The sequence below is a fragment of the Rattus rattus genome, chromosome 7, assembly GCF_011064425.1.
Source record: "Rattus rattus isolate New Zealand chromosome 7, Rrattus_CSIRO_v1, whole genome shotgun sequence".
Taxonomy (NCBI): domain Eukaryota; kingdom Metazoa; phylum Chordata; class Mammalia; order Rodentia; family Muridae; genus Rattus; species Rattus rattus.
The window spans coordinates 96,902,904-96,929,468 of record NC_046160.1 but is presented as its reverse complement, the minus strand read 5'-3'; the positions used below and the strand labels follow the sequence as shown (position 1 = coordinate 96,929,468).

Here is a 26,565-nt window from a genome sequence, read left to right as displayed (position 1 = left end):
ATAAGGATGGCTGTTGGGAAGGGCTGTGGGGAATTTCATGTTACATGCTGTCTCTAGCAGCTTGTCAGAATATAATCTTTACACATAAAACCCTGGGCCTGGGATCATTAAGGATTTTAAATATTTGAATGGAGACAACGGTGCTCTTCCCGGGACAGTGTGATCATTTTAGCCATGTTGCCCATAAGGACTGTGGAGTCCTAAAAGAAAAGACTCAGAGCAAGCTCCCAGAGGGCCCTCCATGTGAGGCCTGGGGAAATAATGAAGCCAAAAAACCCATAGCCAGACCCGAAAATAGCTTTGTAGCAAGAACTGAATTGAAAAAGCACTGGAGAAGCCAGCAAAAGATGGCTGAAGGGAGGGGAGAGGGGCAGCGAGGAATCTGGCCCGGAAGATCGAAAGAAAAAGCATAGCCCAGGAGGTCCCACTCAAGGTAGGGAGGACAGAATGTGAAGGGAGGAAAGGCAGGAGCCGAGGAGTGGTGTGTACGAAATGAGGAGTTTCACATTTCCCCAAGGCAGAGCTACATCCCGGGGATCAGGGAAACCCGTGCCAGCTAAATGGCAAATAGGAAGAATCCCAGCACCAGGTTGATGCAGAACACCCAGCCACCCATTGCTCTCTTGCCCTCTCACTCACGCACTTGGCTGCAACAACGTTTCCTGATTCATATCGATTGTGGTGTGGGCACACAAGTCATAGCACCTGCTTTGTGGGAACCCGCTCTAGGGGTAATAGGAACGCACACGGAGGGCCATTTCCAACTCACTAACGGGAAAATAGTCACTCTCCAAATCCTATCCATTTCGTATAAGGTAATAGGCTGACTTGTCTCCAAAGGACCAGAGCTGTAGGTGGAAGCCAGTTACACATTCTCTCTCTTCCCCCTTATGGTGTCATAACAAGTCTATTCTGGTTTTGTGCCTGCTCCAGGCACACAGCTTTGAATACTGCTTGAAACTCCCGAGTGACAGGAGTATTATAGATTATTACCAATGAACAACTTTAGGCTGCATCCGGGTTTATTCTGGGAAGGTGGCTTGAGACAGGTCCTTAGGTCATTCAAGGGAGGTGCTGACCACACGTAACTACAAGGCTGGGATCTCAGCCTGTTTTTTAACTCTAGCGAAAGAATAAACAGGATACTGAGTTCATCTCCAGTAGCCAATGACATTATCACTCCCATCTAAGCAACAAAGTCTGGAAGGATACTGTTGATCAGGGAGGATTTAACACCTTCCACGTACGTGAAACACCAGGAAGGCAACGCTTGCTGACCCCATGGTGCAGCAGGTGAACCTTTTGAGCTGGCGAATCCTTGAATCTGAAGGGGAGCCTCCAAATCCCGTCAGGCAGGAGCGTGGGTGGCTTGGGAGTGTCCACCTCCAGCTGGTATCTAGAGTATTTTGTGTACCTTGACACCAGCTAACAGACTCAGCTGCAGGTCAAGCTGCAGGGCCCGCAGCTGGTGATACAGAGCCACTGTGGGGAAGACATTAGACCCCTTTGCACAGGGGGAGTCGAGCGCCCTCCCTGCTTAACTAAAAGAGTGACAAGAACAGGAGCAGTTCCAGGTCTTAGATTTTGGAAGGGACAGAGACTTCTGGTATTGTACTTTTTGAAGGTCCTGAGCCCCACCAAGTTAGAAGTTTGACTACGCAGCAAGAGAGACCTGATAGAGAATGGAGAGAGCCCAATAGCTGGCAGCCAGGTAGAGCCCAAGGCCCAATGCAGGGGAGAAGTTACATTCTGAAGAAACAGCTCTGGGGGACCCCAGGAACTAAGACTAAGGATATCAACCGCTGAGCTGGAAAGGAGTTTGTTCTGTGGCCAGAGAGAGGCAGAACAAGGGACACTCTAGTCAGAGACAGTCATCTTCCTCCATAGCCTGGGAAGTTGGTACAGCTTGTTTCTTACCCTTATGTTTATTCATGGTAAAAAATACTTTCTGAACCCTTTCTGGGGCCAGGCTGTCACTAGGCTCCAAGACCACAGAAGAGATTGAGGGTCTGCCCAGCCAGGTCTCTGCACCCCGTCTGTTCTTCCTTCATACAGCTACCTACATCCCCTCTGCTGTTCTCTGTGTTGCTTCCCTCTTGATAGGACAAATAAGATTCAATTCAAACTCCTGTCCCCATGGAACAGTTTTTGACTAAACTGGCCTCTGCACTGCAATTTCTCTGGCTGTCCACCAAAGCCCAAAGGGTGGATAACAGTGTTTCGAAAAGATTCTAATGAGTTTAAAGTAGAATTTTGTAAAGATTGTTCAAATCTAATATAAACTAAGCAGGTTACATTTTATTGTCTATTCTAAAATGTGTTTGTCAGGAGAAGTTCTGGGAATTATACAGTAAAAGTACCCACAGGTAACCTTCTCCTTGCATCTGCAGGGCAGATGGTAGGCAATTCTTTTCCTCTGTCCCTGCCAGAGCTACTATGGGCCCCAAGCAGACACACTCATACTGTGTGAGGTCTGGGGAACATCAGACAGGCCTTATGTACTTCCTCCCAATATAGCCGTGTGTTTCTGAGAGTCCCTCAACTGATTTTCTACCATCTATCAATTAACTAAAAAGCTTCCCTTCCAGTACCCACAGTGGCACTTCAGTTCATAAGCAAATGTTTATTTCATTAAGCCCTTCATCAGCGATGCCAAGTGAATAGGGTTGTAGTTAATGTTTTTAAAACACCCCACAATTGAGTTTGGCAGCCGAACCTCCACATCGCCAGCGTCAACAAACACAGCACGATGTGTCAGCAAGTGGATGTTAATCGTCTAGTGGGCAATCAGCTAGGTTGAGAGCAGAAACGGAAATGTGGGGCCCCAAAGACCTATTCTTAGAGTCTATTGCAGACAATGGCCAATCATGCACTTAAGTTTGATTAAATACCATAAATACACTCCATTTGCACAATCGCACTAATTTGAGCTAGGCCAGATACTTTGTTTTATCCTCAAATGACTCTCAGCTCTTCCTCTACTCTTCCTCCCCTTCAATACTCTACAATATGACGCAGTCAAAAACATTTCTGTAATTAAAAAATAACCTTGATTTTGTTTTGTTTTGTTTTGTTTTTAATGGGCAAAACAAGGAAATAGTCACGATCATTTAACAGGCGAGTGGTTACCCAGACTGGGAGAGCTATGCTATAGATTATTACCAGCAATAAAAATAGAAAGACCTGTTATAGATGTAGTAATTTATAAATATTTTTGGCAAGATACATTGAGGAAAAGAATGACTCTTAAAAGGTTTCATACTAAGTAATCCCATTTATGCAACATTTTTGAAACAATAAATTATGGAAACAGAGTTCAGGTTAGTGGACTTCAGGGGGGGTCAGAGTCAGCTATAAAAGGACACCCCATGGAAACTTTATGTTAATGGCATTGTTCTAGCTGTTGACTGAACCAGTATCAATATTCTCCCTGGGAATCTGGGCCAGAGCTTTGTAAGGCACTTGCACAGATGGACCTTGGGTAAACGGGAACACCAGAGCCCTTTGTAGTCTGTCTGGAAGCTGCACGTGAATTGACTCTAACTTTACCTTTTCAAGTCCTGATTAGCTGCGTCCTGCTGGAAACATAAATGAATAGTGAATAAGTCATACATTAGCCTACATTTCTAAGCCAAAAAAAAAAGTTAATTCCAGAGTAAGGTAACCCAGCTTAAGAATTATCCTTTGTGTTTAAATGACATTTATGGATTGAAGTTGCAAATCAGTGGTCAACTGAATAACATGTATGAGCTCCTATATCCAATGCACACACATGCACACACACACACACACACACACACACACACACTCCACAGTTTAATAAAAACAAGTCAATTTAAATATGTATTTTGGTTCCAAGTGGGTGATGAAAAAAATCTCACAATTTATAAGTTGAAGATAAGTTTAGTTTACTAAAAACACCCTGATTTCAAAGTAAAGAGAGCAATCCTCCATTCTTTGGTAATACTATCATTTTGATCACAGTTCTCAGCACTGTCTAGACACTAGTCAAGACACTCAACACTCAATGCTACTCAAGACAATGACTTTACATCTGAAGCATTTCTCTCTCTTTTTAATAAAATCTCTTTCCTATGCTTTATCTTAAGATCCTCCCTGGCCGGCTTCAGAGTTCATGGCAGACCCCTTAAACAACACAAATATGGAGCAACACAGAACATTTTGGGAATAAAATTTAAACACCGATCTTTGGACTGGCAGGGGGCTAAGCAAAACTATATTAAATATTCAACCTTTTCTCCACCAAGTAATATGTGACATCCATAGAAGCTGACTCTCATGCTGCTCCAGCTCTCCCACCCATGGGAAGGGCCAGTGAGAGATGTTAAGAGTCTATTATGGGATGGAGGTAGGAAAGGGCTCATTTTGTATTTTCCTTAGCCACCAAAAGACTAGCAGGCACTTAAAAAGCTGTATCTTTCTTACTGCCTCCGCTGTATAAGCCCAGCTAGGTCCAAACAGCCCCCAAGTGTCTATGTTGCTTCTCAGAGACAGCTACATCCAGTCACCACCATCAGGGCCTTCACATAAAGACAGCTACACACAAAACTGAGAACTCAATTCGTTCCCTACAGTTTTAGTAAGTGTCCTCTAAGTGGGACCTCCTCTGAAGTGAGGCTGGCAAGACAACCCAGTTAATAAAAGTGCCTGCTATGCACACATGAGGATCTGAATTTGAATCCCTGCTGCCCCTGGGAAAGTTGAACATAGAGGCACATGTCTGTGATATCACTGTGTGGGAGAGGGGTGAGGGTTGGAGATGGGTAGATCCTTGAAGCTCATTGGTCACCTTACCTAGACAAATTGATGAGCTTCAGGCTCAATGAAAGAGCCTGATGTCAACCTCTGATCTCCACACATGGACACACACACACACACACACACACACACACACACACACACAAACGAGTACATCACGCAGAGAGAAGGAGCAAGAGAGAGGGGGGCAGGAGCAGACAGACAGACAGGGAGGGAGGGAGGGAGAGAGAGAGAGAGAGAGAGAGAGAGAGAGAGAGAGAGAGAGAGAGAGAATTGAAAGATACCAGATGATCAAAAAATCCTTAAGACAGAAGTAGTCATGATGGCCAAGAACTAGGCAGCAGACATAAAGACACCAGTGTGAATCCTCTTCGTGAAGAAAATAAAAAAAGCACAACTACTCAATCAACAGCACTGTCAGCAGAGAGGACCCTCAGCTTGACAAGGGACAGCAAATTTAAATCCACAACTCTCTGTGCTCTGCAGTCTGAGCTTCAGTCTACACAGACCTCTGAGTGACTATTCCCTCCCTCTCTCTTTTTTTTCATTTTATAAAATTATTTTATTTTAGCATGAGTTTTTTCCATAAAGCACCATAATTCCCCTTCTTAATTGTTCTGTTACTTTCAATTTTTATGGATATTTTTTATTTACATTTCAAATATTATTCCCTTTCCCAGATTCCCATCCATAAGCCCCCATCCCATCCCCCCCTCCCTTCTGGGTGGAGGTGTTCCCTCTCCCCGACCATCCCCCATTCCTGCCCTGACATTCCCCTACACTGGGGGGTCCAGCCTTGGCAGGATCAAGGGCTTCCCTTCCCATTGTTGCCCAACAAGGTCATCCTCTGCTACATATGCAGCAGGAACCATGGGTTTGTCCATGTTTATTCTTTAGGTAGTGGTTTAGTCCCTGGGAGCTCTGGTTGGTTGGTACTGTTGTTCTTATGGGGTTGGAAGCCCCTTCAGCTCCTTCAATCCTTTCTCTAACTCCTCCAATGGGAACCCCATTCTCAGTTCAATGGTTTGCTGCTAGCATTCGCCTCTGTATTTGTCATGCTCTGGCTGAACCTCTCAGGAGACAGCTAGATCAGGCTCCTGTCAGCATGCACTTCTTGACTCCATCAATATTGTCTAGGTTTGGTGGCTGTATGTACATGGGCTGGATCCACAGGTGGGGCAGGCTCTGAATGCACTCCCTCCCTTAACCAAGCTGCCCAGACAGAGTCACCCACTTCCCTGCATCACGTGCTGCATATGTCAGCTGATTCACCCAGCCCCCTTTACTGGCCACCCTGCCATGAGTCTCTTCTCACTGCAGATACTGGCATGTGAGGAAAATAAGGTGTTCCATCTCTGAAGGGAAACAATACAAAGATGAAACACGTACTCTCAAACCTCTCAGGAGACTGTACAGAGAAAGCTGCTGTGTTTGCTTACACTTGGGCCATTGATTGCCTATAATACTCAGGAGGGTGGAGAGATGGAGGTGCAGTTGTGCTAAGTCAGTTGATAAAGTGCTCGCCTTCCGAGCATGAGGACCTGAGTTCTGATCCCCACCACCCACATCAAAACTCGTGTGTGACAGCGCATGCCTTTAAATCCAAGCTATGAGATGGAAGGCAGAGAGACAGGAGGAGCCCCAAACTCTTGGAAGCCAGCGAGCCAGGCCTGATAGTGAACTTGCAAGCTAATGATAGACCTGGTCTCTAACAAGATATCAAGCACCTGAGGACTGACCCTAGGGATACTGAGTATATCCACATCTGCACTCATGGGTCTACCCTTACACACACACACACACACACACACACACACACACACACTCACACAGACACACACACTGCACTCATCGGTCCACCCCTACACACACACATACACACTCACACAGACACACACAGACACATGGACACACACACTCAAACACACAAAGTGGATTCATCAGACTGGTGAGTTACCAGCTTTGCCTTGCTGTGAAGATACGCAGATTTCTGATGGCTCAGGTGTCTCCCACTCAAGAGTCCAGTCTACCATCCCAATGGCTGTTAAGATCTTTCTCAATTGAAAATATTTTTTCATACAATATGTCCAATTGCCTTTCCCTCCCTCATCGCCACCTAGATACTGCCCACATCCTCAATCTCCCTACTCCATACCCCCTTAAGAAAACAAATAGGCAAAAGACAAAGAACAAACAAGAATAAAACAAATGAACATGGAAAAATGAAACAAAGACAGAACATGAAAAATGTATACACACATGGACATACAAAACCCATAAAAACACAAATTGAAAACCACACTACACAAAGGACTAGGAAGGTAGAAAATGTTCAAACAAAGCAATATCACACACACACACACACACACACACACACACACACACACACATACACTACCATTGAATTCATTTTGTGTTGGCCATCTACTTACTCCTGAGCATGGAATTTACCTTTGGGTGTAGTTTGTCTCCCCAGTGAGACTCTCTTATAGAGACTAATTTATCTTTTGCTCACAGGTAAGATCTTGGTGGCAGACAAAGCAAGCTTTCCTCAGAGGCTACTAATGAATGTTCAATCTCAGGATGTCAACAGTGACCACTTCCTCCTCTGGGACATCAGGAAGGAAGGTTGTCGTGCCTTTGATTTCTGTTTCTAGCACTTGGAGTTGGGGTTGGGGAAAGGAGGGAGGGCTGACAGGGGCAGTATCTGACTGGCAGTATTTGTCAACTAGTAGAAGAGAGGCATTGCAAAGGCTTATGGTTAAGAATCTCCAGAGAAAGTCAACTGATATCTCTCCCTTCTGACAGACAACTTCATCTCACCCCGCATCAGGCCACTCTCTCTCCTAGCCTGGTAACTTAGATTGGGCCTTTATCCTGCTTAGTGCTGGAGCAGGCTGGAGAGTGAGGTGAAGTGCCTTGGTAGCACTCAGTCCTTACTTCTCAGCATACATGTGTCTCTGAACCAGCAGTCTAACAGGAGTCCCCTGCATCCAGCTCTCCACCCTCCCAAGCATGACAACCATCAATGGCCCAAGCAGTCCAGTACAAAGTCACCAAGAAGAGAGTTTTCTGAGCAGAAGGTATTAAGGGGAAACAACTTATAACTCAGACCTTTCACTAGAGAGACTCACCTTGGTGTTTCCACAGCTGTGGTGATGGTCGGTTACTACAAATGCTTTGCATTTTGTATCTTAGAGAATCTAGATTTTTCCAGGCATGGGGATGCACACCCTTGAAAAGGAGTTCTCTCTCTCTCTCTCTCTCTCTCTCTCTCTCTCTCTCTCACACACACACACACACACACACACACACACACACACACACACACACACACACACACACACACACACACCCCACAGGGAGGGAGGGATATTTTCCCCACCAGTAATAGACTACTTAAAACCTAAGGTAGACCACGTGCAGATTAAGTTACATTTCAAATGCTGAGGCCACACTGGCTGTTTGCAGGCCTTCTATAGCCTGCACACTGCACTGAATTCCCCTAACTGCAATACATGCTAAGTCTTCGCTTGGTAGTCCAGGCCCTCGAATGGCGTGCTTTCTTACGCACTATGTTTATTAAGGAGAAGATCTTTGATTAAGCCTGCCTTGGCCTGTGGTAGTTTGCTGCAAGCTATCCAGGAGGTGAGTCTGATGAGATGCTGGAGTTTATGAGATGTTAGATGCAGCTGCAGAAGCGGTGACATTTTTATAACTGGCAGCAAAAGCGCGCATGGAATAACCAACACAATAAAGCAGAGGAGACCATTTCAGTGCACGGATTAAACGGCATTTACTATTATGCAGTAAAAGGACCAAATTCCTTGCCGACATTGTAGGAGCACAGCATCTGTCACCTGTCTTCCATTCCAGACCATTTAGTGCTCAGGCCAAGAGCTTAGGAGGAAATCTTAAGTCAGTGTTACATTCTACGACTTTGTTCATTCCATTATGTTATAGTCTGGGGTCATCTCGGTCATTACCCAGAGAAATCATGGTGTTGCCAGGTTGAGCAAACTGGGGACAAAGTAACAACTGGGTGCCATTTTCACTCACGTGTTTTCTATCAAAGCCCTCAGAATGGTTTTCCAACTTTTGAGCAATATTTTTCAGTAAGAACCCATCACCCTTAATTTAGTCATGAATGTTTTCCCACAGGTTGGATTTTATAAAAATACGTCTCTTGAGATTCAAAGTCAGGTCTGTAACTGTAAGGGGTCCTTTGCAAATTCTTCAGCAGTACAAATCAATAATTTCTTTTATAAAAAATTGTGACTTTTAGGGCTAGAGAGATGGCTCAGTGGTTAAGGGTGTGTACTTAAGTCACAAGCACATACTCACACGGATACAGACATCATCTTCAAAAATAAGTCTCTTTAAAAGTTAACTCCTAATTTATCAAAGTCAGAGTTTAGTTTTGGCCCCATCGAGTTTCAAGAGTTCCAGTCGTACTTCTGTACTGGGCATATCCCGCTGCGTTTGGTTCCTCAGGTGAGAAACTGAGGCAGGTAACAGGAGCTCCCCATGGCCGCAGAGTACAGTGTCCTTCACCAGGAGTTCAGCAGTGGGGCAGATATAAATGAAGGAACTGTGTGGGTGTTCATGGTGCTGTTTTTGCCATAGGAAAAGACAAAGGCCAAGCCAGCAACTCCACAGTGTTGCAAATTACTACTATCTCAGCGACAATGAAGTTCTGGAGCTCCTAGCGGTGAAGGAGGTGAGAAGGGGCTCTGTTGGGAGAGCGCGTTGGTGAAAAGAGAGTGTAACTCGGAAGGAAGGGCCAGGGTGGGGATCACAGGATCAGGAACTGTGAATGCTAAGCTCTAGCCCATCCCTTTGTCTTTCTCTAACTGGATAATGAACTGAGCGATGCTGGAGCTGAGAACCACGGACCCAACGTTTACTAAGACAAAATGGACACAGAATTTAAGGAGTCCATCTCGGGCACTCCGTCTGACGAGTTTTAACAGCTGGGTACATAAATGTAAACATCCTGTCAAATGGCGTGCACATCTTCAGCACTCCACAGAGTTCCCTGTGTGGCCTTTGAGCCAGTTCTCTCTGACACCCCAGTAACTGTTTCCGGATTCTTCCTTTGTAGATTAGTTTAAAGTGCTCCTGTATATAATATTAATAGAACCTAAAAGTGTGTTCCTTTGTGCCCTGTATCCTTTCCTTAATGCTTCTGAGACTCAACTACCTCGGTGCTGATCAATAGGCATTTCCTTTTACCACTGAGTATGAATTCCAATGTCCGAACACAGCACAGTATGATTCTTTTCTGCAGATGGATATTTATTTGGTGTCCTATTTTTAGTCATTATGAATAAAAAGCCCATAGTGTTACTGAACACATTTTTTTTATAAATATGTTGTCATCCCTTTAGAGTTACCTCATTTTAAAATACCAGGCTAGCTCATGAGCCAAGTGTCTCCTGGAGGCTGAGACAAGAGAACAAACATAAAATAGCCAATGCTAAGCTCTGCCCAGCACATACTCATCAGAACTACACTCTGTGCTGTAGATGAGGTATCCGTAAGACGTCATTTGAAAATTTTCCACTGTTAAAACTATTTGGAAACCAACTCAGAAGACAAGCCATAAGGTTCTTTTTAAGTACAAAGATCTGTGCTATTCTTCAAGAATTTTAAGGAAATTGTTGCATTATTTAAATCTAAATTACATCCTCTGAATTGTCTAGGGCAATGTCCTCCTCCAGCCCCTCCAAATCTCAAAAGGCATGGAGAGTCTAAAACAAGTCTATCAGCAAGGCCTTCGATTGCAGTTGCTCTCCAAGGTGCCAGCCCATGTCTCCAACAGATCCGACCTCAGGGGTCTACTGTCCCCACAAACTCAAGAGCTCTCCGTCTTCACCTAAGCGAAGTCTGCTTCTGATTTCGTGGATTGCATTTTCTCTCTAAAAGTAAATGGGAATCTTCATCATTCTAGAACTTAAGTCCATTAGAGTATGTGCGCATGCTCTTCAGGACGCTGAGATACATGGTTAGTTTCATCCAATCTTCTGGCACGTATGTCAACATGTTTACTTCCAAATTATAAGAGCCCAGCACTTTGCTAGAGTCTCCCTCTCCCCCCACACTGCATCTCTGTGTCTCTCTCTCTCTGTCTCTCTGTCTCTCTCTGTCTCTCTCTGTCTCTCTCTGTCTCTCTCTGTCTCTCTCTCTCTCTCTCTCTCTCTCTCTGTGTGTGTGTGTGTGTGTGTGTGTGTGTGTGTGTGTGTAGTTTTCTCTTTTGGGAGTTAAAGGCAGAAATATGAGGCTGGACTGGTCTACATGTGTAATGAGTACCAGGCCGTCCAGGTCTATTAGTGAGATCATGTGTACAATAAATAAATAAACATATAAACATATAAATAAATGATGAATACATAAATTAAAATTAATTACTTAAAGATAGATAGATGATAGATAGATGATAGATAGATAGATAGATAGATAGATAGATAGATAGATTAGGCAGACAGACAAACAGACAGAATGGCTTGCCAGGCGTCAAGGTTAAAATCAGTACTGGCTGCATGTGATTTGTGACTCTCTGCTTGCAGAGAAAGTCAAACCTCTTAGACACTGATGCATTCACAAGTAATGGCGGTTTTTCAAATATATGTTCAACTTTGCAAATCTTATGCCCAACAAATCTAGCACCAACACCGAACTAGCCATAAACACCTATGGGTGACTTTTTTAGTCCCAGGGATAGGGTTTCCTAGCTGAAGGAGAATCAACAGGAAAATGTCTAAAATTCTTGTGTGCCAATAAATCAGTCAACTTCTTCCTCATGTTGTCATGCTAGGTATTGAACCTGGGCCTGGGGCACACTAGACAAGTGTCCCACCACTGGGCCACATTCCTCCACTACTCTCTTACTTGGCATTAAAGAGGTCAACGGGGTTCCCTCTAGCTATTCCCCAGTCTGCACATCCTTCCTGACCTCAGATACTGTTCTTCCCCATCCCTGAGAGGAAAACATCTGAACTCCTCAACACCCCCCACTCCCCAACCCCTGTCAGCTTCTTTTCTCTATAGAATTAGTTTGCACTAACCACAGGGGTTGTGACTTGTGTGTTTCTGGGAACCCTTGCTGTTTAATATAAAAATAGGTACTGTCTCTTGAGAAAACATTCACTGAAGGGAAAAAAATAAGACTAATGTCCTTAGGAAAATTCCACTGAAACTAAACCAATAATAAAATTTAGATAAAGTGTCAGCTTTAGAAAACCATTCTGGATAATTAGTTATGTTTCCAGATACAGAACTCCTTCTTGTATGTGTATATGTTCATGTGCATGTGTGTATGAGTATGTGTGTACATGTGTATATGTGTGTATGTATATTTCAATGTATGTGTGTATATGTGTATGTGTGTATGGGTATGTATATATAGGAGTATGCATGTGTGTATCTATGTATATGCATGTGTGTATGTATGTATATGTGTGTATATACATGTGTGTATGCATGTGTATATGTGTGTATATATATGTGTGTATGTATAGGTATATGTGGGTATATGTATGTGTGTATATATATGTATGTAGAGGCCAGAGGCTAATGTTCATGTCTTCCTCAGTTTCTTGTTACCTTATTTTTTGAAACAGGGTCTCTCACTGAACCTGGAACTCACAGAATTCAATGCCAGGCTAGCCAGTGACCAAAGGATCCTCATGCCTTTGTCCTCTCAGTGCCAGGACTACACACATGATTTGCCATGACTAGCTCTTTCACATGGTTTCCAGACTCACATTAGGTCCTCATGCTTGTCCAAGCACTTACCTCTTAAGCCATGTCCATGGGCAGGGTAAATAGCTAAGCAGCTAACACTCTCCAAATTTTGAGCATTTTCAGTCAAAGTATAACTCGAAGTTTACTGTGTTGTTAAATAGCTTATTCTAAGAAATGAACTCTACCTTGGAGTCTCACAGGCTTCATTAGGAAATCCAGTCTTGTCAAGCTGTCACACAGAGGATGTCTCTGGATGATTTAGGTGTCCTGGTGTCCCAGGCCCTGACCCTGTACTGGCTTCAGAAAAAAACATATTTGAAATGCAGTTCTATCCGCCTGTCTCCGGCTGTCAGGGGCCATGTCTCAATGCTGCCTGTGGCAGGCTGCTCCTTTCTTTCTCCGCTGCTACCCAGACCAGATCTATTCAAATGGAGTCCAGGAAGCTATTTTCCCCCCCTGGAGGAATAGTGGACCTCCTCTTAGATAAGAAGCTCAACTGTTCATGCTGGTACAGTGCAAGTATTAATGAGTGTAAAACCATTAATGAGTATGGGGAAGAGAGAAGGCATGAGGGAGATAGAGGATGGAGGGAAAGAAGCTATTGAATGAAAACTGTTGGGACAAAGGGAGAAGGACATAAAGGCTGTGACCACATGGGTGACTTCTGCATTTCCCCCACACTTGTGGTCCATGGAGTCCTTCCAATTACAGCCTCGGGGAGAAGCTGGTGTTCAACAGAGGCTGCAAGAGTATTTCTAAAATTGCAAGGACCCACTCTTGTTGCAAGTATATTGATGTGTTAAGAAAAGGACCAGAAACAGAAGTAGCTAGCATCTGAGAAGTACCAGTTATAACAGCGCTGTACTTTCACGCCCAGTGTTGAACATTTATAGACTCAAACCTCTTGACTGCTAATGGACAAGTCCTCATTGACAGCCATAGACAGCTACAGGTGGATATCACACCTTACAGGTTGCACAGTGGAGACATGGAGTAGATGACAATGAAGGAAGGGGGCTGGGGCATAAGATCTGCCCACTCACAGTAGTGTACCCAGTCCTTTGAAAATATAAATCAAATTTTATCACTTTCCTGAAAGAAAGTCTCCATAACCTACAAGAGTACTCAGAGCCAAATACAAATCTTGAACCATGGCCTGTACATCCAAAGAGCCCTGGGATGCTAGCCCTCCCTAACCTGCAAGCTTCCTCATCCCTTCAACCCATACTCCAAATCCCTGGCAATTCCACCATCTCAGTATTTGTCAGGGTCTTTCTCAAAGTCTCCCATGGTCACACAATCCCAGCTACATATTCACACCTACACGTGTGTGTGTGTGTGTGTGTGTGTGTGTGTGTGTGTGTGTGTGTGTGTGTGTGTTTTATATATACACCTGCCTTTGTCAAGTGTGTGAAGTCCAGGGGTTGATGGTGGCTATCTTCTTCAGTCAGTATCCACCATGTTTTTTCCAGAGAGGGTCTATCTAGCTTGTGGGTTTAACTGGACTGTCTTCCCAGTATGTCCCAAGGATCCTTTTGCCTCTACTTTCTCTTCCCCATCAATAGGACAACCAGCAGATGCTGCCATACACAGCTTCTTCATGGATGCCAAGAATCCAGGTTCTGGCCTCAGAGATTTCTCCTGAGCGATCTCTCCAGATCCCCTACTCCTTACTCTTAAGTCTATTAGTACCTGAAACTATCTGAGAAGCATTTACCTGTCTCTTCCCTAATATGGTAGTCTAAGGGTGATCTTGACCTATGTGACATCTGGCTTCAACTAAAGACATTTTTTATCATCTCAGGAGATATAAGAGGAAGGTGAGGAAGGAACTTAGCAAGTTCCAGGACATTGGAAAGATCTGAAAAAGAGGTTGAAGGTTTCTTTTAAGGAAATGGATTTTAAACCAAGTGTGGTGACTCCTGCCTTTAATCCCAGCACTCAGGAGGCAGGAACAGGTGGATCTCTATGAGTTTGAATCCAGCCTGTTCTATGTAGCTACTCCAGGAATGCCAGGGTTACACAGTAAGATGCTGTCTCCAAACAAGGGGAAAAAGAAAGAGGGGGTGGAGTTCCACATGCAAATAGGCTGAATCCATGCGGACTCTGAATAATTAGCAAATAATATTTTGTGGCTGTGGCTATGGTTCTCCTTCCTTCCTGTTTTCAAAATGGATCCTGGATAACTAGATCACATGTGTGGTTTTCCATATCTACCAAAGATCCTGTTTTCCTACATCATTGTCCCTTTTGCTATGCAGAGGTCACCCTTCAATTCAGTCATCCACTGAAAAGCCCCTGGATCAGGAGAGACTTGAAAACTCATGCTTTGTCATCAAGGAATTAAACTCACTGGGGGAAAGAACCTGTGCACAAGGGGAATCTTCCAGAATTCATCCTTACGTTGTGACTGCCGCTCCATGTGTTTCACTGTTTTGCATCTGTGTTTGGAAAGTCCCCACAGATCCCATCTTAATAAATATTCTGCTGAGGAACTCCTGTGCTGTTTCCCCCCCTTTGTGAGATGGAGCGATGCTAGCACATTGCATTTTACAGAGAATTTCTCATTATTTGGCCTCTTAGCCATTTAGCTTGAACCACATTATGAAGAAGACAGAATTAAATGACCTTAGCAGTGTCTGACAGCTTATAAGGGCCAATTACCAGGAGAAGGTCAAAGTTACAAACTCCCTTAGCTTTGGGGTCTGGGTTAGCAATGGCTTTCAACAGGTACACTCAGACATTGAATGACACTGGTACAGTAAGCAAGGAGACAGCAGGGGAGAAGGCGGATCTATCTACAGAGATCTCAAGAGGTGTAAGGGGATCGGGGGTCAGAGGGAGAGGAAGGCACAGAATAAAACAAGGCTGGAAGCTGAAACTCTGAGTAGGTAGAGACAAGTTTGTATGGTGCCTCCCTGTGTGCCTGTCTGTGTGCATCTGTCTGTCTGTCTCGGTCTGTCTGTCTCTTTCTGTGTCTCTATGTCTTTCTCTGTCTCTCTGTCTTTCTCTGTTTCTGTCTCTGTCTCTTTGTCTCTGTATCTGTCTCTGTCTGTCCATCTCTGTCTCTGTCTCTGTCTCTTTCTGTGTCTCTGTACCTCTCTATGTATCTGTCTCTCTGTTTCTCTCTATATCTCTCTCTCTGTATCTCTCTCTCTGTATCTCTCTCTCTCTCTCTCTCTCTCTCTCTCTCTCTCTCTCTCTCTCTCTCTCTCTTCCCGCCCCCTGCCTCTCACTTATCCAACCATTGTGCAGTTTAGTCATGGCCTTTGCATAGCAGCAACAAACTGCTCCACAGTTTTACAAAACAGAATATCTCCTAAACCCTAAAAATAATAAGAAACAGAGCTGTAATATATAGGCCCTTGAGGCCCCTGGCCCCATTCTTTATGACAGCTTCTGAGGTACCTCCATATATACAGCTTGAAAACTTTACTCCAGCAAAAAGATCAGGAAACATGGGTCACAAAATTAAACCTACCTCATTTCTCATGAGTCACTCCAGAAGATTCAGTTTCCTCCCATATGGTTGGAGGGAAGTCCAACCATAATATATGTAAACATAAGACATACCAATGTAAGGTACTAGTCCTATCAACACCAGCATTGTAATTGTCCACGTGATAGGGGTCTTGCCAGAAAAGTTCCCCTCAACAAAATCTAAGCGAGATGCATGAGTACATCGTGTGCGTGCATACACACATGTGACTATGCATATAGAAAGACCAATAAAAAACGCAGCTAGTAGGTTTCAACACCCTTCTCAGTATTGAGATGGTGTGTGTGTGTGTGTGTGTGTGTGTGTGTGTGTGTGTGTGTGTGTGTGTGTGTGTGTGTACTGTATCATGTAGTACCAAAGGAGTTTCGATTTGGACCACAAATTTTTTAATCAGTTTTTTTCAATATTTTATTTAAAACTTTAGCTTAAATCATGTCAACTATGCTCAACAATACCTCCATTAATCAAAATAAGAACCATTATAATCAACACATTTTGAACAATGAGAAAAAAGCTTATTCTTATAGCATAGAAATTGGTGCTTTGGAATCCAACAGACTCCTGAGAAGCATGTGCTGTATCTTGCAAGTCATACGAGCATGTTTTCTGTAGAAAAGGGTCAAGATGTTGGAAGAAGCAGTAGTTGGTTGGCTGGCTAGAGGTCAGGTGAAAATGGTGGATAAGGCAGGACTTCAAAGGTCTTTCTCATCCTTCACTTCTGAAGTGTTGGTTATAGGATGGATAGTTGGGCATTGATGTGGAGAAGAATCGGGTGCTTTCTATTGACTGATGCAAGGTCCAGGAACTGCCTCTTTTGGTGGGCATCATCTGTTTGGGGCATATACTTCCCAGGTGTAAGGGCTTCACTGGGAGACAGAAAGCTATAGTAAAACTGACTTCCCCACAGTGGCCGAGACCCCTGAGAGCAGGTTTGGCTACAGAAAACCCTTTAGAAATTCCTCTAAGTCCAAACACTGAGCTGGTGGCCACTAGTTGTTGTGTGCAATTAGCTTTCTGTAGCACGTTAAATTCTGACAGAGATTGGCTTCCTTGTGATACAGCCTAAGAAAGGTCAACAGTTCAACACAACAGTTCAATACAAAATTTTGGTAAGGTCATGAGACACCGCCCCACACACACTGAGATTTTTCCCCTTTTAAATTTGTTTCAGATGACCTTTGAATGGTCCATGCTGAGTTCTGTGCAGCATCCCATGTACACGTAAGGGGGTCAGCTTTGATCATTGCTCTCAGTTGGTCTCTGTCAAGTTCCTATGGTTAACCACTGTGCTCTTTTAGCTTCAGGGCTCTTGTCCCTGTTTCAAAACTTCTTGACCACCCCTGTGCTCTCTTTCATAGCTGTCCCTAGGCCAAATGGGTTGTTGACTCTGTGAATTGTCTCTGCTGCTTTATGGCCCAATTTTGAACTTGGATTTCATTTATAGAATATAAAATAAGTAAGAATAAGTCATTAGCAAAAAGCATAAAGTGTGATATTTGCATTCAAATTATATATAACAGCCAGGTTTATTAAGAATGCATTCCAACAGCAACAACATATTTCAACAGTGCACAGTTTGCTATGCTCGAAGTAACAAGTAATATACAGAATTTGGGCCTGAGTAAAGCTAAGAAAAGAGCCCATGGATGCCAGAGAAAACCAGGCTGTGAGTCAGCTTAGAAAGTCATTTAGCTTCTATGACATTCAGTGTCCTCATCTGAAAACTGGTGATGATTCTGCCCACATATAGGATGGCAGGACGGATTAACTAAAATGTCTATGACATGATTAGCACAGTTCCTAAAGACCCAATAACCAATTACCATTGTAATTATCACGGGATGATGGACTATTTCATGCCCATTATTTTGCCCTAAGAGAACAATTATGATTTCTATGACATGACAGCCTTCCAATTAAGAGCCCGAACTCTGGGATTGATGAACCAGGCTTGGGATCCTGCATCATTGCCACTTGAAGCTCCATGACCTTGAGTTTCCTCCTGAATCTCTTAACCCCTCCAGTGTACAGCCTCAAGGAGAGCATGCACCAACATAAGCTCATGCCACCATGAGCAAAAAGCATGAAACATGCGTGCCATGGGAACAAACTTGGAAATAGCTACGAAGGTGTGTGAGGGAGAGGGTGAAGTGCTGTCACAGGGAGGGGGGCTTCCTGAGCCATCTGTGGCTGAGAACAAAGAGTCCCTTACTGATTGCCAAGGTAAATGCCACCATCTGCCCAATATGACAAGGACCATTAGAGTAAACCTCATATATCTTATAGCCCTGTTTCTCTAAGACCCTATCTCTGCCAGTAGACTCAGGCATCTCATCATGGAGCTTCTACTAAAGAGCCAAACAGCACTGTAGCCAAGGAGAAAGTAGCAAGAACCTATTGGTAGAGAGCCATGCATTAGCTTGTCTCACTTTTAATCCATAAATATCCTGGACCTGGGGTGACTGGCTGAGGACACCACGTCTGCCATGTTTTTATGGGCACACAATGATGGGAAAGCCAATAGTCTCATTTCCCTGTGGTTCTCTTCCTTGGTCCACACTGAGAGGGTATTACTGTCTTAGTTAAGTTTCTACTGCTGCAGTAAAACACCATGACCCCAAATGGTTTATTTCATGTTATAACTCTCTATCAATGAGGGAAGTCAGGACAAGAACTCAACATAGGAACTTCAAGTCAGGAACTGAAGCAGAGACCATGGAGGACTGTTGCTTACTGGCTTGTTCCTTATGGCTTATTTTTTTTATGTACCCCAGGACCACTTGTCCAGGGGTGGCACCTGCCCTCATTAACCTTTAATAGAGAAAATGCCCCACAGGCTTGCCTACAGGCCAATATTACAGAGACATTTTCTCAATTGTTGCTCCTTCTTTTCAGAGGACTTTAGCTTGTGTGAAGTTGACAAAAACCTATTCAGAACAGCTACTCCTAATTTCAACTGTTCCCCCTTGGCACTTGCCACATGTATACAAGTGGCATCCTTCAAAGTCGTCTTGACTGGTTCAAGTCATAACCTCAACCAAAATGGCACATTTACCAAAACCTTGCTGGGAATGGTGTGACTGTAGATAAGAACAATCAAGATGTGTTCGTTCCTACTGTGTTCTAGAAATGTATTATGCCTTTAGCCACATATTTGTGCTTTTCTGCTCAACTTATACTTTTGTATTGTATGCATTTGTGTGGTTTGCATGGATGTATGCTGAATGCATGTATGTTTGTTCACACGTGTGAGCACACGTATATGAGTGGGTACGCATGCGTATGGATATATAGGCATATGTATGGGTGTGAGTCTGCAGACTAGAGGTTGATGGCAGCTGTCTTCCTCAATTTCTCTCCACCCTCAGCAGGGTCTCCTGCTGAACCAGAAGTTCACTGATTCAACTAGGCTAGCCAGCTGGGCTGCTCGGAGGAGTCCCTATACCTGCCTATCAAGTGCTGGGATTGCAGGCAGACCACCATACCTGTGCAGTATGCACACGAGTGCTGAGTTCTCAAAGTCTATTCCTCATCCTCACACAGCAATCCCTTTATCCACTGAGCCATCTCCCCAGCCCTCAAATGGCATTTAAAAGCCATGGCTGTAGCTCAAGTCTGTGGTCCATTCCGAATTCCAATTTAAGATGCTATTGGGTTTGTAATTTGTAAGTGGAAAATGCACAGAAATAGGATGTCTCCTACTGGGAGTTAAAGTGCTTTAATGTTAGTTACTGCTCTCCTTCCATCTAGAATGGCTGCTCACAAGTTAATTTTTTGCTTCTGATTTGCCTGGGAGGAAGTTGGTTAGAACACCCATCCATTCCCAAGACGGTACCTGTCAGCACTTTAGTGCCTTTCCCCGATGTAAGGAGAGTTGGATGTAATTTACTTTAGCTGAAAAGAATTGATTTCTTTTTACAGTCATAGGTAGAAAAGGAAACATGACCAAGGGAGGGCAAAGGAGGGAGAGTGGAAGGAAGGAAAGGCTTGCTTCTACTCCAAGCCTAAGCCCTCCCCTCAGAGGGACCTGTAAGCTAAAGTCCAAAAAGAAGGAAACATTAAAAAGGGCCTACGAGACTAAATACAGGAACATAGACTTGATGTGTTAAACACTGAGAAAAAAACAAGTGTCACCAGAGGGAAGTAACTCAGAAAAGGAGAGTCTGGGGGTCCTGAGCTTAGTATGTGAGGCAGGTTTGTAGGTGGTAAGGAACTGACAAGGATGCTGGTGAGGGGCTACTAGATGTGAAGAGACCCTCAAAGAATAGAGGTGTGGCTCCATTTCTTCATCATCAGGGTATAGGCGATCTCCCACCAGGCTTCACATGTGGTTGGGAGGATAATTCTACAGCTACACAAACCAACACAAAAGACTACAAAGACTCTCAGAATGATGTCTGTTGGTGGGAATGAGGAGAGAAACACTTTACAGCCCGATGCTCCTTAAGCTAATTGGGAAGGTGGGTTAGTCGGTTCTCTGAGGAGTCCAGGTGATAGGGCGGTAACATGAAGCTAGGGCACTTTAAGAAATAAAAGACTCTCTATAGGACTGCGTTTGGTTAGCAGAGTGAGTTTAAATCTCACACTCTAAGTTGTGCTAAGTACCTTGTGTGTACACCAGGGATGGTGCTAATCCTTTGTGAGGATTATGTTAGAATGTGTGTGACAGCCAACAATGTCTGGAACATTTATGAATGGTGAAGACTGTGCGAGAATCCCACAGTGAAAGCCACAAGCCTTCATATTTAAGAATGGAGACATCACAGTACCCTTCAGAGGAGGGGCATGCTCTCCAGGCCAGAGAGAGAGTCTTCTGGCTAATCGATCAGTCTTAATGCTTAGTGGTGAAGCAAGGCAATACTCACTTTACCTGTGTGGCACTGAGAAAGGCCACCTTCTCATGCCCCATTTCCACATTCAGATCCTCTGTGGGTAACCATGGACTACATCATGGTGTGTGTGTGTGTGTGTGTGTGTGTGTGTGTGTGGGTGTGTGTGTGTGTGTGTGACTGTGTGTGTGTCTGTGAGTGTGTGTGTGTCTGTCTGTGACTATATGTGTATCTGTGTATGTGTGTGTCTATGTGTATGTCTGTATGTATGTCTGTGTATGTATGTAGTTTTTGTTTGTTTTGATTTTGGGTTTCTTTGTTTTCAAGGCAGGGTTTGTCTGTGCAACCCTAACTGTCCTGGAACTCACTTTGTAGACCAGGCTGGCCTCGAACTCAAAGATCTGCTTGTCTCTGCCTCCTAAGTGCCAGGATTAAAGACATGTACCACCACATTGTCCTTTGACTAAGTGTTTATAAAGTTCTTAAGACAGGGTCTGACTACCGAAAGACACTGTACAAAAATGTGTTTATTTGCTAAATAAATAAAAACATCATGACCCCTGAAGGGACCCCAGACTGGGCTGCTCAACCTACTTTTTCCCACATCCCATTTACTTCTGTGACATTCCTATGCCGCTCTGGGTAAGAAGAAGAAAACAGATCCCCCCATCTCTGCAATACAATCCCTTCCACTTTAGAAGCCAGTTGCTCTTGTTGCTCTTTGTAATTGTATTTATAATTTTTTTTCTTGTCATGGCTCCAAAAATTCTTTGGACTTAAGAGATGCATTTGGTATCTGATAGCTACATGAGGTAGGTCAGACAAGGCCAAACGAGACACAATCCAGATGCATCTCTCAAGTCCAAATCTTCATAATTATCAGCTTAAAAGCCTAGGGATCCTGAGGTAAAGTGCTTGCCATGTCAGCGTGTGACCTGAGTTAAGACCCCACATAAAAAGCCAGATGTGGCAGCGTGTCTGTGATCCAAGTACTGGAGAAGGGGATAGGGGAGGATTCCTGGAGCTTGCTTTCCACATAGTCTAGCCAACTGGAAAGCTCCGGGTTCAGGAAGGGACTTGCCTAAATAATAGTGAAGCACAAAGTGTCTGAGAAAGACACTCAATACTGACCTCTGAACTCTACACACACAGGAGAGATTCTGAGAGAATGCCACTCGTAGTAACAACTATTATTTTGTCCATGGAAATCTCTGAATATAATAGAGCAATGGGAATGGAAAAATGCAAATAAAATGATCAAGCAAATGAAGCATCAAGCTACCTCCCACAAACAACAAAAGACAGCAGGATGCATCTTCCTGAAACTCCCCTCTCTCTCCCTCACAAGGTCCCTGGAGAGGAACTATTGACAAAACAAACAAACAAACAAATAAAAAACAAAGATGATCAGAACAAAAAATGGAAAATGGGAAATCATGTATCAGTAAGAAGGAAAAGGAACCAGAAATCTTCACACAGAAAGCTATGCTGTTAACACTGCGTGGGATCATGAGAAGAGAACACCGTGAAGTTAGAAAGAACAACTCAGTCAAGGCTCCTGCTAAAACCTCAGGACAATGAGAAACACAAAAGCAAGATGATCAAACCCCACAAAGTATTACCATGACCCCCCCCCCAATGCCATTATCAATATCTCATGAGGATCAAGATGACTATGAAAAAATATATGATGACTGTCTCCATAGATGGGAACCAGGTCACAAAATACAATTTACAAATTTGCTGAAGACACCAAGAGAACATGGGACACACACACACACACACACACACACACACACACACACACACACACACACACACACACGCATTACACAAAATAAGAACCAGAAAAAATGCATAAATAAAGTGAAGAATTTAGGAGAGAATCAAAATTTTAGAAAACCAAGCAAAACAACATAAAATACAACAACAAAACAAGTCCTAACAAGAAATAGTTTTGAAAAGGATAATATCTGGATCCTTCAGATAAAAAGAAGGGAATGATATCAATCTCCAAAAGGCGAATGAAAGAAGTGAGGACCTAGGCAAGCAGCTCCTCTGGAAAAGCACTTGCCCAGCACACAGAGATCTAGGTCCAATTCCCAGTGCCATATAACCCAGGCTGGTGACCCACAATCACCCTAGGGTGCTCACGTACAGCCTGGGTGGTAGGAGAGAGGTGAGGTAGGAGAAGGGCAAAGCAAGTTATAAGGAACACTTGTGAAGATGGTCAAATAGGGTGCAACATAAGGATAACCAGAGTCTCTGAGGAAGAAGGACAAGCAAACCCAGGGACTATAGCTTCAACATCACTAGATGTTATCACTCTTGAGACAGCAGACAAACCTGTTCTGCTGGGAATCCTAGGTCAGACTTCTGGTATCAGATGCTTGTAAAATTATATGACAAGATTTTGTTTCCTTTTTGAGAGGTTCTACATTTTATTACTGGGCAAACCACACCCCCAATTTAAACATGACCTAGTCTCCAGGTTAAAAATGTTGAGCTCCCCTACCCCTAGAGGTGTGGTTACTGTGTCACATGGGCATCCGTAGGTGGCAGAGAAGAAAGAGGCTATGTCTGTGCTCAGTGTTCTGACCTATGAACAGCTGAATGATTAGTAGCCTAACCTTCCCTGAAAAAAAGTCAAGCCTAAGATGACCACCAGTCCAGTACCGTGCAGGCCCACACTGGCTCCTAGCACAGGAAGCAAGCCAGAGACTAGAAGAACCTACCTAAGACCTCGGGCCCTCAGGCAGGAGTGAGCCTGAGACAAGGTCACATGGAGCCACTAAAGTGGTCCAGGTGAGGAGTGAGCCCAAGATGACCATCAGACATGTGCCATGGGGCCTAGACAGGGCAGATGACCACCAGTTCAACAACACACAGGCCTGGGGTGGGGCAGACCATGCCCAAGATGACAACGGCCCACCGCCATACTGCACAAGTAGAGCATTAGCACTCCTGAGATCACTCTGGAGAGGACCCCAGACAAGTCTTTGGGGAGCCACTAAAAGGAACAAGTAAGTGGTGGGGAAATGGAAGAGAAAGAGAAACAGAAGGATGTGTGCACAATGAAGAGAGGCAGAACTGGAAACTTGAGGGTAGTGAGGGACAGCCTAACGTGAGTAGTCAGGTGATGTCACCTGGGACCATGGTGGGGTCCTGGCCTGTGTTGCCACTGGGTCTGTGGCCCAGGGAAAGTAGGAGTCTGTTACCACCAAAGGCCAGGCAGACATCCCTGGTCTGGTCTGCTGCCCGGGGACATGTTGATAAGTGAGGGCTGTGCAAACAGACCTCACCCTTCACCTGAGCATCAAGGGAGAGCTGGCCCTGGGGACATGAGAGCAGGAAAGTTGACTCCTGCTCCTAGCCAGCTGCAGTACTCAGGAGAGTGGGCCCTGCACATCGTGGGACTTGCAGGTGAACCAGGCCCTAGGATGTGAGTGTAGGGAGCTGACCCTACCACTTGTCACCTATACCAGCTCAACCCTTACCACCTGCAGGAGGTAGGAATCCTGGCCCTAGGGTAAGGAGAGCAGGAGAGTTGGCCCTGCCCCTCACCTGCTGCAGCACCTGGGAGAGCAGTCCCTGCACCTCCCCTGGGCAGCACAGTAGAGCTGGCTCTGCATGTGGGTGTTACAATGAGTATGGAAGAGCCGGCCCTGTCTCTTGTTCGCTATACAGTGGTGTTAGCAAAGAAGAAATCCCTTCTCCTCCCTTTTGCTCTCACCACTGGTAGCAGGCAGGAGAGTTGGCACTGACAGGGTCATGACAGCAGGAAGGTAGCCCTTCCCCTTGCCTACTGCAGCACTTGGGGAGACCAGGTCCTGCACCTCACCTGGGCAGCATAGTAGAGCTGATGGTAGGGGTATGGATGAGCTGGCTCCCAACTTGTGTACCAGGTAGTGTCATGGGTGAGGAAGAGATGCCCCACCCCACCCCTTGTCACCTACGGCAGGCAAGAAAGCTGGGCCCAGGCTCATGAGAGCAGAGAGCTATCCCTCCCCTCACCTGCTGCAGCACTCAAGAGAGCTGGCCCTGTAATTAGCCTGGGCAGCACAATAGAGATGGGCCTCGATATGGGGTTGCAGGTGAGCCAACCAAGAGGGGATGAGCACAGGACAGTCAGCCATGCCTCTAGTCTGCCAGAGGGGATGCAGAAAGGGGAGAGATGTCCTCTTCCCGTCCCTTGTCCCATGACATCTATGACAAGTAGGAGCCATGGCTCTGGGGGTCATGAGAGTGGGAGAACTAGCCATGTCCCTCGCCTGCTGCAATTCTTGGGAGAGTGGACCCACCTCACCTTGGCAGGAGAGTAGAGCTGGCCCTGGTCACAGGGTTGGGGGTTGTTTGCCAGTGAGGTGGCCCTAAGGGTGTGAAAGCTAGAGGGCTAGCTGGCTGACCATCTGAGATTATCCAGATCCAGGGCTTTGAATTGGCTCATCCCAACATCTACCCCATTGATAAACAGTTGGAGTGCATGAAGTGGCCAGCTCTACAAATCCAAAACTACAGACTCTCCATGACAGAGAGCTCTAACAGGGTAGCCAAGAGAAGTACCAGTGAGGAGACAGTATTGATAGAGCTGCAAAAGCTAGAGGCTTCGTACAAGACCAAGGAGTCATTGCAATGCAATTTGCAGGCAAAGAAAGATGTATGGACGAAAGTGTATACTATAGGACAAACTGTGACACACTACAGCTTCCACAAGATCTGTTTTCCTCTGTTGTGGGGGAGGTTTCAAGGGTGGAGGGCCAGTATGAGGGGTGGGAGAGATGAGTAGGTTTGGGGTACATAATGTGAAATTCACAAAGAACTATTAATATTTTTTAATGTTGAGCTCCATCTGGTAGGATTGATTGACGACCACGATTCAGTATGAACCCTCAATCTTGCCATTGTGTGAATCCTTACAGACCCAGCTTCTTTCTCCTCCAGTGTCTTCTCTTGGAGTTGTACTTGATTACGTTATCAGTTTTCACCTGAATCCACTGAGGAATAGGACGATTTGGCTTTTGTTTCTTGCCCAGGAATTGCTTGATTCTGAAAGTCTTTGGAGAAGATCTGGAGAAAAGCCAAGTTAGGGGTGTGGCACGTGGTGGCAGAGAAGAGAAGCATTTGCTGTTTGTTTGTTTGTTTGTTTGTTAAATCAACGTAAAACTAAAACAAAGAAACCCTCCTAGAATTAGAAACTGTGTACTAATAATTTAAAAAACTGCACATGTGAGAGTAATAACTAAAAATTACTAATATCGAGTTACAAAGAAATAAAATGGCAAGACATTACAGGGGGAAAAAATGCTTTGGGCTTCCAGGCAAAAAGAGAGCATGACTTGCTTTAAGAAGTAGCCTGAATGGGCATCAGAATTCGGCAATGAATTATCACAGAGGAAATGGTGTATTCAAGAAAGTCAACCAGGACCCAAGGATTTCATGTGCAAAAAAAACCGAACTCAGAGCGTATTGTTCCTGTAAGTCCTCCCTAAAGCATCTTCTAGAGAATGACTGTCAGACACTCAGGTGGCCAGTGACATTTACATAAAGGGGCTGGTGAGACTTAAGTATAAAAAACATAAGTAACATCAAGGACTGATGAGAAGAGAGTGTAGTATAGAGTAACTATTATCTGATAACGGGACAGATATGACCAGGAACTGTTCAAGGGTGAAAATGGGCAGTGTGTGTGCACAATTTTAACTTTTAAAAAAA

The 26,565-nt window shown here is 44.5% G+C and overlaps 2 protein-coding genes and 1 pseudogene across 11 annotated transcripts in view; 1 reads left to right on the top strand and 2 right to left on the bottom strand.

The window, feature by feature from the left end:
• Rgs6 (regulator of G protein signaling 6) overlaps positions 1 to 26,565 on the bottom strand; it is a 509,526-nt gene that overhangs the window by 336,644 nt on the left and 146,317 nt on the right. The gene's annotated exons all lie outside the window — the stretch shown is intronic.
• Positions 23,364 to 23,486, top strand: LOC116906449 (annotated as a pseudogene).
• LOC116905572 (60S ribosomal protein L39-like) lies at positions 25,279 to 25,991 on the bottom strand (the record flags this gene model as incomplete). Its single annotated transcript, XM_032908590.1, has 1 exon — positions 25,279 to 25,991. A coding segment is annotated over one exon (225 nt), but the record flags the coding sequence as incomplete, so codon positions are not given.